This window comes from Poromitra crassiceps, assembly GCF_964638095.1.
Source record: "Poromitra crassiceps genome assembly, chromosome: 10".
Classification (NCBI taxonomy): Eukaryota; Metazoa; Chordata; class Actinopteri; order Beryciformes; family Melamphaidae; genus Poromitra; species Poromitra crassiceps.
The window spans coordinates 47,105,549-47,116,454 of record NC_139631.1 but is presented as its reverse complement, the minus strand read 5'-3'; the positions used below and the strand labels follow the sequence as shown (position 1 = coordinate 47,116,454).

Here is a 10,906-nt window from a genome sequence, read left to right as displayed (position 1 = left end):
ACACATGCAGGATCGCCTGGCTTCCTTTTGGATGCACCGACATACTGGCTCGTTTGGAGATGGTTTCCCCGATTTAAGTAGAAGGAGAGACACACTTCGCCTTGGATCTTCAGGAAAGATGAGGAAGATGAGACAGACAACTTCGCCCAACTCATAGACTCTATATAAAAATATGGATGTAGCCATCGTGAAGTCACCCATTGGTTTATGGACTCCCATTTTGAAGCCTCTAGTTTGACATTTTTACGTCGCCATCTCGGGGGCAGAAGCAACTAGTGCAAAACCAGAGGTTTCCCACAGAGCCTGCTATTGGTCCGTGATCGTAGATCTGCGTGTTCACTGGACAGGCGACCTGTCAATCATGCCCCAAAGCATATTCTGCTTTATCGTCTATTTGCCTCTAAATGAACATCATGCTGTATTGAAGAAGACTTGAAACTAGCGATTGAGATCATCAACTCAGGGAACTAGGCAAGTGTTTACTGAGGTCATAAGTCAAGTGAGAAGTACGGCCATTTTCCCATTCACTTCGATACGGTCAATACAGACTTCTTTTTGCAGCCAATGGAGTCACCCCCTGCCGGCCGTTAGAAAGAATGCAGGTTTAAGGCACTTCCGCATCGGCTTCACTATTCGCTTGGTCCAAACATGAACTCTTCCTCCGATGTGAACCGGAGCAGCTCCTCCCCGTTCTGCCTGCTGGGCGCTGCGGGCTACTCGCGCAGCCTGGACACCTGCGTGCTGGAGGCGACCGCCATCCTCGTCCTCACCGTGCTCATCATCGCCGGCAACCTGCTGGTGATCGTGGTGTTCCACTGCGCCCCCCTGCTCCACCACCACACCACCGGACACTTCATCCAAACCATGGCCTACGCAGACCTGCTGGTGGGGGTCAGCTGCCTGGTGCCCTCGCTGTCCCTGCTGCACTATCTCCGCGGCCTGAACGAGGAGCTCACCTGCAAGGTAGGCTGGAGGATTATGGCCAAAATCTATATCGCTATACAGAGACAAAGTCCCTCCCCTTCCGGTCGGGCTCTATATGCCAACCAGCCGCGGAAAAAAATAATGGTGGTGAATGGCGAGAGACAATATTTTTTTGATCCCGTTTGAATTGTGCCATGCGGTACAAATATGATGTTTGTCAATTTAAAAGATAACTTTGCAAGCAGATATTTTGATACAATTACAAATACTTGCTAAACAAATTTATCACAATACAAATCCAAAATACTGGTCTGAAAAATGTATTTGAAATACAAATACATATTTTGTATTTTGAAAATACATAAAAATACATTTTATAAAAACTGTTAAAGAGCTGCAACAATTAGTCAATTCATCGATTAATTGCCTAATATTACATTAATTGCCTATGATCTATTATCATATATCATTTTGAGCCATTTCATAGAAAAATGTCCTAATTCTCTGATTCCAGCTTCTCAAATGCAACATTTTCTGGTTTCTTTAGATGGTAAATTGTCTCTTTAGTCCTCTGTGACAGTATTCTCCTTTGTTTACCCTCTAACACACTACAGCTCTTCAATTTCAATTTCAATTTAGCTGTTTTTCAGCACAGCAAATTTCTCCCTCACTTCAGCAATCACCTTCTGTGAGGGCTTTTGACTTATAGGCAGCATATCTGTATATATTGGATGGACTCTGGAGATGATGTGCCATGGCTGCAGTTATGTAAATCGCCTGCTCCACAGGCTCCCAAAATCATGACTGACAGACAGACAGACACCGCCCACCCACCTAGGCGCCATTGGCTCATACTGCATCAAGAGTTGCTCAAATGACTGATGACATCACAACTGCCTGAGTGACGTCAGTTGGGCAATCACATCACTGATGACATCGCTGATATATCTAATCATATTATATTAGTAATTTATCTCTGGGGGAATTTCCACCAATACTAGGCTTCATTAGACGAAGGAGTGATGTGAAGTCTGACTCAAGACCCATCCTACTCTGCCTCTGATTTGTGGTTGAGTTTGTTCTGAGGGTAATCCAATCAGAGGCAGAGTAGAAGTGACGTGTAACATTGCGTTCTTTTTATTTTTTAAACGTGTCAATGTTAAAAATGTGTCAATTTGAGAATAAAATGAGTAAATGACATAAAAATGTATTTGGTCCAACCAAATACAAATTACAAAATACACAAATGTATTTGAAATACATATTTTAAATACATGTATTTAAAATACTGCCCATCTCTATTTGCAAGTAAAGAAAGTCACAGTTTGTGGTAAAACTGTTGCAGTATAAGTTATAAATCAGAAGGACTACTACACACAACCAGTCGGATAAGCGACATCTCTCCTGCCAGGCCATGTTGGTGTTGATGTGACTTATATTGTGCGAGGCGAGAGATGTTGTCGAAAGGGATGTTAGATCATCCCTATTTTCATATCGTCCAATCGTGGTCATTAGAGATTGGCAATAGACGATCCAATGATATCGCCATAATCCGTCAATTGGCTGTCATTCTAATGGAGGGGGGGGAAGAAAAAAACAATCGATCATAATATATTATTGAATACAGCCTGAAGAACAAACGTAGATTATGCATTTACAAGAGAAAAGATTAAAGAGAGACCGACCATGCCTTCTGAAACATCTGAACACCTTCTGAACATGCCTGCTGAAACTCTCCGTGACTTCTTCATGTTCATTTTGGATGATTTAACACAGAGGCTGTAAGGTAATGATTTAACACAGAGGCTGTAAGGTAATGATTTAACACAGAGGCTGTAAGGTAATGATTTAACACAGAGGCTGTAAGGTAATGATTTAACACAGAGGCTGTAAGGTAATGATTTAACACAGAGGCTGTAAGGTAATGATTTAACACAGAGGCTGTAAGGTAATGATTTAACACAGAGGCTGTACAGGTGCGTGGCAATGACCAGAGGCAGTGTCAAGAACACGGCAAATAACGCAACCACTTCCATTTCTAGCTTTAAAAATAAAAGCACGCAGTGCAAAATCAACTTAAATCACTCACGGCCTTATATGAGGAACCTCGATGAAAACACTAATGAGGGTTTCCAAATTCCAATCAAGGACGTTTGAAACCCTCATTAGTGTTTTGCTTGCACCTGTGTTTACCCTGCCTTTTCGGCACAAATGGCCCCTGTGAGAAGGGTCTATAGACAGAAATCATCAGTTGTCGCAAATTACTTGACAAAAATGCTATCATTACTTGATGAATAGCTTTGTTTATGCTGTACAATTGTTGTATAAAAGCAATATCACACTCGAGGTCGTGATGTTGTTGTCCAATATCGTCACGGCTGTGATTATCTTCGGCCGAATCACAGCCGTGACGATATTAGCCAACAGCAGCACTCCCTCTCATGTGATATTGTTTAAACGTCTTTGATAGTAAATTAGTTAAACTTGCCTTAAATATCGCTGTAGAAAAGCAAATTGGCGATCACTCCCTTCAATCGCCAATATACGATTTGATCGCGTCACGTTTCAGTTTCACGACAAACTGTGATTTTCTCGACATCCGTTATCGTTATCTTTTAAATTGACAAAATGTGCAAGTGGACTTCATGGCACAATTCAAATTCATTCATTCATATTTTTTTCGCAGCTTGTTCATAGCTGAAGCAGGAAGCAGGCGGTCACTTTCACCCTCTATATACTTCTTATCAGTCGATACAGTAATTATGACCATATTAATCAATTCGTGTGTTAAAGGTGCTGTAAGCAAATTTTACCAAACAATTTGCTTTGCTTACAGCAGCTTTAACACTATAACGGCAATGGGAAAAACTGCCAAGAACACCAATTTATGTTACAACGGATGTCTGTATACCAAACATGCACATGTGCCAAGTTTGTCTTCTGATTGAACACATTGAACTGACTCAGCGTCCTGTATGAAAGGGTGCTGCACCGAGTGAGTGACTGATGATGTAAATAATATGTATTGAAAATATTGCAAATGAAACGGTTCTTTTTTGTTTCGGCCGGTGAATGAAGCAGTGATGTCACCCTTATGCAGTCAATCAAACAGCGGGGGAAGCTCTCTGACTCAGAGAGGCCCTGCCCGCGCTGACAGTGGGAGGAGCCTCTGTGTTCAGGAAATGCAGTTTTGTCCTGGGCGAACAGTACTGCTTTTAGCTAGCTGCTTAAAAAAAATACATAATTGTTATTGAGGCAGCTTTTACCGCAATATACATTGATGAATCCCCCTACCCCCCACAGACATGCCCCCCCCGCCCCCTAAAAATCATATGCCACTTACAGTTGGGCTTTACAGTTGGGCTTTCTTTTTGCAGCATCGGCATTTGCAAGTAGCCATGAGATGCTTTGTTTCCTCCCACTCCTGTTGTCTCTGTCTGTGTGTTTTTGCGCCAAAATGGTGGTAGCGCTATTGTCTAAATTAAGTTGTGGACTCTTGTCTTCAATACTCTTTGATAGCTAGCTTGATCTAGCTAGCCTGCTGTTTGCTAGCGTTAGGCTGTGGCCACACCGATCTGTCAGAACATGGACAGAGTTATAAAACAAATAGGCTAGATGTAACGCTATGTCCGTTGTGGTGTTTTTGAGATCACCTGGGGAAGCGCTCCACGCACACTGTCTGGCTGTTAGCCATAGCAGTAGGATGTGTGTGTGTGTGTGTGTGTCAGCACACTAGCCTAGTAGCCGTCGTTGTGTAGGCCTATGTTATAGATAGATTATCATATTATTAATTATTACTCATATTTTTCCAATTACAAAGGCAGGAAAGTATTGCATCCATTTAACCCAGTAGCCTATGCCTGGGATCTGCTTACCTACAAGGTCAAGGTCAAGACAGTTCTAAAACTTGTTCACATCATGGACCCCTAAACTGAGATTTTTGCTATTAGATGTTTTATTACAGAAATGTATCTGTCGTTCTGTTGCTTATGGATGGAATTATGGTGAAAATAAATGACCCCCGTTTTTGCTGGGGAGCAGTGGAATACCCTCAAGGACCCCAACTTTGAGAACCCCTAACTTAATAGCAGTGTGTGTGTGTGTGTGTGTGTGTGTGTGTGTGTGTGTGTGTGTGTGTGTGTGTGTGTGTGGACTGACAGAGACTGACAGCTGAAATGGTTTGGCATTGGTTAAAGTACTTAACCTTAACCTGGCTGCCAGGGTGTGAGAAAAGCACACACTTTGAAGGCTCTTTTCTCCCAATTCCTGTTTTGGGAATGGGAACACTCAAATAAGCACAATTATCTCCTCCATTTTCCCCCCAGATTACAATGTGTGACACATCGTTTGAAAGCTTACAGAATCTGTAAAGAACTGAAAAATGACCTCGGCCTACTTGTGGGTCAAAACCAACACAGTCAATATGACTGCACTTGCAATTTTTGCGATTTTGTCTTTTTAGTTATCTTCCTTCTATCTTCTGAATATTGATATGCCCGCTATGCTGCATATTTACACTAAGATAAATACCTCATTATGTAATCTTTAAGTAATCTTTACATTTTCTAATCTTCTTTTGTGACAATAAAAGTGAGTCTGATTCTGATTCTGCTAGGCATTCGGCTACATGGTCTCGGTGCTGAAGAGCGTGTCCATGGCGTCGCTGGCGTGCATCAGCGTGGACCGCTACATCGCCATCACGCGGCCACTGTCCTACGGCCGGCTGGTGACGCCGTGCCGCCTGCGTGCGTGCATCGTGCTCATCTGGCTGTACTCCGCACTCATCTTCCTGCCCTCCTTCTTGGGCTGGGGGAAGCCCGGCTACCACGGAGACATCTTCCAGTGGTGCGCGGCATCATGGAGGACCAGCCCGGGCTTCAGCGCCTTCATCGTGGGGCTGCTGTACGCGCCGGCCGCCCTCACCGTCTGCTTCACCTACGGCAGCATCTTCCGCATCTGCCGGCAGCACACGCGGGAGATCACCCAGCGCCACGCCCGCTTCAGCTCACAGGTAGGGCTGAAACATTTCATATCACGAGAGACCTATTTCACAGCAGTCATTTTGTGTTTAAAGGCGTGGAAAACACAGGTACAACCAAAACATTAAAGAGTTTCCAACTTCCAATCCATTTAGGTGTTCAAGTGCCGGGGCCCTCATTCATGTTTTGTTTTGGTTGCCCCTGTTTACCCTGCTTTTAGACACAAAGGTGTTGCTGTGAAAAAGGCCTATTATAGTGACCGAAATGACCGCGGTTACATTGTATCAGTATTACCACGGCATTGTAAAAAAAAAAGTAACCTATATACACTCACTAAATCATACATGGGCAACATACGGCCCGTGGGCCGTATGCGGCCCGCGGGCGCCCCCTGTGTGGCCCGCGATGGAATTGCATTTTTTTTTTTTACAGTGCACCTGAACGCAACATAAAAGATACCCGCTGAATAAGTGTCCAAATGTTCATGTCATTCTGGCCAATACTCTTCTGTTATAGCATTTCAGTCTGGAATATGGAATATCTTTCAATAATATTTATGACTAAAAGGCTAAAAGTAATCTCATGTGTAAGAAATGACTGTTCTACATTGAACTAGAAATTTAAATAATGAACTTGTTGGTTTTGGATTTATTTAGCTTCAAGAGTGCATTTCTGTTCTTGTGTGACCCTCAACACAGGCTTTGGGAATCCCAGGCCACTTAATTACTGATACTTAAATGCTTAAATTAACCCACTCATATTCTGGTTTATTTCAAGAAAAACATTTCGGCTAGTGGAAATTCGAATTGGCTGGTAACTTTAACATCTAGCAGCCATATTGGCATGTGGTGAAAAAAGTTAATTTCAAGCTCTGCAGGGAGAGCAGGTGGTGACATAGGAGTGAGTGAGAAAAGGATCAAATATTGGTGGTTAAGACTGAATAATGACATCACAACTGTTAATTTAAAATGAGTTATTCCTCTAAATCTGGCTTCAAATGCCCAAAATTTTTCGCGCTGGCGCCGTTCAGCCCTCAGCAAAAACTGGTAGCGAGGACATTTTTTTGTGGCCCTCTCTATCATCAAAGTTGCCCATCCATGGGTTATGGCATGACAATATTTGTTCGGCCCCCGGCAACAATCTGGGTTTCTCATGTGGCCCCCCATGAAAAATAGTTGCCCACCCCTGCACTAAATCATTTCACCAAGTATTATATTGAAAACCACAAATAAAATTAACAGCACTATACACTTTTTGTTTGCATAAACGTAAGAAAAATACACGCACACACGCACACACGCACACACACACACACACACACACACACACACACACACACACACACACACACACACACACACACACGTGAGGTCATCAAATGGTGACGCTGACCAGGATAGTTGCAGTGAGCTTGAGAAATGTGGCTTGAGAGTTTCTTCAGAAGAGGTGGGGGAGATAAAAGGAGACCTGACCTAACGAGGATGACAAGCTTTCAACTTGGCAAACGACACGTGCAAATGACAGTGAGCTGAAAAGTGTGTTTGACCTAACTTATCCTCATATATGTCTCCCCTCCATCACTCCTCGTTGATGGGACAGTCTTGTCTTGCAAGTTTGTGTGAGGAAAATCTGTATGTAAGATCCAACGTGAACGATGCGACATGTAAAGCGCGCACCCAGACCCCTCCAACCCCCCGGACCACAGCACTATTGTCAGTATTAAAGGGCTCCGCATTGGGATCCAATAGGATTTGGTGGAGTGACATGTTCACTTTTAATAAACATTGAATAAACAAACGAACAGCGCTCTGTGCAGCAGCAGCAATCATCACGCTAATCTAAATTTGAAACGGTAATCCTAACGGCCAGGAGTTTGATCATGGTTTATGATTCAACCGGTTATGATTTCACCCCTACTCGCAGGCGGAGTGTGAGAAGGGTGAGCGAGCGGAGCGCTGTGAAGGCTGCCCCGACAGACGCTACGCCGTGGTGCTGTTCCGCATCACCAGCGTCTTCTACGTGCTGTGGATGCCCTACATCCTCTACTTCCTGCTGGAGAGCGCCGGGCTCTACCGCCACATGGGGGCGTCCTTCCTCACCACCTGGCTGGCCATCAGCAACAGCTTCTGTAACTGCCTCATCTACAGGTATTTCCATTGGTATATTTGGTATTTTATTTGGTATTTTATTTCCTTATAACGTGCGAAAAGACTGGGGCTGCCCTGTTGATTCCCCAGGACCAGTAAAAAGTCAATGCAATGCAAAGTTTGCAATGTGGCAGTGAAGGCCAGTGAGCCCAGAGTCACCTCTGTATTCCAGAGAGCCGGAAAAGTGGCCCTAACTTCATATTGTCTTAGTTGGCAAAACAGGAGTCTACTGCCCCACTCTGTTACCGGGAGGCTACACAAGCCAAGAGTAGGGTGTGATCTGTGTGTATATATATATATATATATACAGTATATATATATATTGTATATATACAGTATATATATATACTGTACATATCATGCTATTCCCACCAGTTCCCTTCCGTCCCATACAAGCGCCTCAACTGACCAGAGGAGGCGTTAGTGCAGCGACCAGGACACATACCCCTAATCCGGCGTCCCACCCGCAGACACAGCCAATCGTGCTTGTATGGACACCTGACCAAGCCGGAGGTAACACGGGGGCGCAAACCTGCAACCCTCGTTGGTAGGAAGGGAATCTACCGCTACACTACCGGTGGATCTTGCATTTTACCTTGTAAAACTCTTTGTACAAAATGTGCTATACAGATAAACTTGCCTTGCCTTACAGCCTGTCCAACAGCGTCTTCCGGAGAGGCCTGGGCCGCCTGTTCAGGCCCCTGGTCCCCTCCTGCATCGGCTGCACAGAAGCGGTGAAGCAGACCCCAGCTCCCACCGCGCCGCGCCCCGACGACCCCCGCTGTCAGGTGTGATCCCCGACTGCTGCCAGGTTTGACCCCTGACCCCCACGGGTTCAGTTGAGTTCAACGTGGGCCCTCTGTCTCTGTGCATGCTTGGCTCTGAGCTGCAGCATGACACAGGGCCTTTTGGTCCCACAGTGAGGTGTTGAGGAGCCCTGTGTGGAGCGCAGAGAGGCGCTCCTCCCTGCAGATGGATCTCCCTCCCAGGCAGATTTGTGAGGAGACAGGAGCCTGGGAAGTTCCTCCGTGATGCGGCCCTTTCATGGCTGCATTGAGTCACATGACGAGGACAAGGAGCAAAGATGGCGGATATTGAGACGGTGATGAAGACAACAGGAATTCACAGGATTCACGCTTCAGTCTGTGGATTATGAAGGATTAATAAAACACTCAACTGTTTTGTCGAGCTCCATTTTCAAACGTCTGTGAGCCTGCGCTAACCTACGACCTACCATATGCAAAAAACGGACAGCACAGTACGACTTGTCTTGTGCAATCCACTGAAATGCAAAAAAAAAAAGTCTTTAAGTCTTTTAAAGACTCAAAAATCTGCAAAATGTATTGGTTCTTTCAGGGTATTAAGTGATGCAAAAAAGAAAAACTTGAAACGGGCTGATCTGTTTTCCTTAGGGGGCGTGTTGACAGGAAGTGTTTTCTTCAGGTCAAAGTGCTTCCAACGCGCTCAGAGACGGAGCTTATTTGTTGCTGTCGATAATAGTCACGTTGATAAGCAGCACGCCTCTCCGAAAGTTGAACTTTTCTCCGGCTTGAGGCGCCCAGAGCGCTCTGACCAAAAACACTAGCCGTCGAGAGCACTTAAATGACTGAATGGAACTACAAATGACAATTAATTCATGTTTTGTATGAAAAAGCAAATCTGTCACCATCAGATCATGTGATCCGATCATGTGATCATTCTGTGGGTTGGAAACGTGTATCACGTTGAGGGAACAGATGAGGGGTCTCAGCTCATTTCCCAGAGAGAATCGTGAGGTTTATTAGGAGCTCCTGGGTGTTTTATCAGAGTGATTCCTCTCTTCAAGTGTTACTGTAGTTGCGAGCTCCAAGTCTGTTGACACAGTCTCCAGTTTCACATGAAAATGTTGATTTAAGAAGTAGCTTTATTTTCCAAGATGGCAGCAGACGTGCCCACGAGCATAGTGGGGATTTTTTTCTCTCGTTTGACCGGGCAGCAGACGGCGATGTATCCTCGCCAAGAAGCTGAGATATCATATTTATTTGGAGAGTTTTCTTCTCTGTTTGTGTGTCCTCCTCAAGTTGGTCAGCAGTTCTTTGTTAAGTCTCTGGGCCATTGCCTTTGAGACAGCTGAAACAGTACATGACTTTGAAAAAACAAGCCACAGAGCGGACCGCTTCAGAAGATGTAGTATCTGCTGTCTGCCGAGATTCTCAAGCCCTCTGAAAAAAATAGTTCCTACATTGCAGTATTGGGCAGTAACTTAGTTACTGTAATAGACTACTTGCACAACTCCACTACTTCCTGAAATGAGTAGGGCATCTTGGTTTCCTGTCCTACACTATCCACCTTATTTTTGAATGTCCCACTGTAAAAAACAATTGTGGGAACAAGGTCCGGTTGAACGTGACTCATTGTTGCAGCTTGCAACAATGAGTCATGCAGGCTTCTTCTGCAGCCTTTGTACTCGGCTGCAGACCCGAAATATAAACCGGAAGCTGGAGTCCGTTATAAAAGTTATAAATATAGTCACGTTATAAACAACTAACCAACGCTGCGGGTCCGTATGGAAACAGTGTTACTCGAAATGGTTAAAAGTTAAATCAATTTGGTCATTCAGTGGCGTTTTACTGCCATGTAAAGTCTATTACGCTAGCCGTTAGCATTAGCCACAGTAGCCGACTACCCACAATGCATTATGTTATCCCAGCACCCGAACGACACGGCTAAAGGGCGCTGTTGTAAAATCCTCAGACGTTTTTTTTGTCAAGTTAAAACAGTGTAAAAATTACACCGGAAGCGGAAGAAGCACCCATCAGGCATCATGGCAGCTAGAAATAAGGTGGATAGGATGAACTGATTAATGTCAGGTGTGCC

General features: G+C 44.5%; 1 protein-coding gene across 1 annotated transcript; it reads left to right on the top strand.

The window, feature by feature from the left end:
• Positions 1-648: 648 nt before the first annotated feature.
• LOC310784089 (putative G-protein coupled receptor 21) lies at positions 649-8,844 on the top strand (the record flags this gene model as incomplete). Its single annotated transcript, XM_083645063.1, has 4 exons — positions 649-963; positions 5,540-5,935; positions 7,827-8,050; positions 8,703-8,844. 4 exons carry the CDS (start codon positions 649-651, stop codon positions 8,842-8,844), a joined length of 1,077 nt encoding a protein of 358 aa, XP_083501189.1.
• Between the last annotated feature and the right edge of the window lie 2,062 nt (positions 8,845-10,906).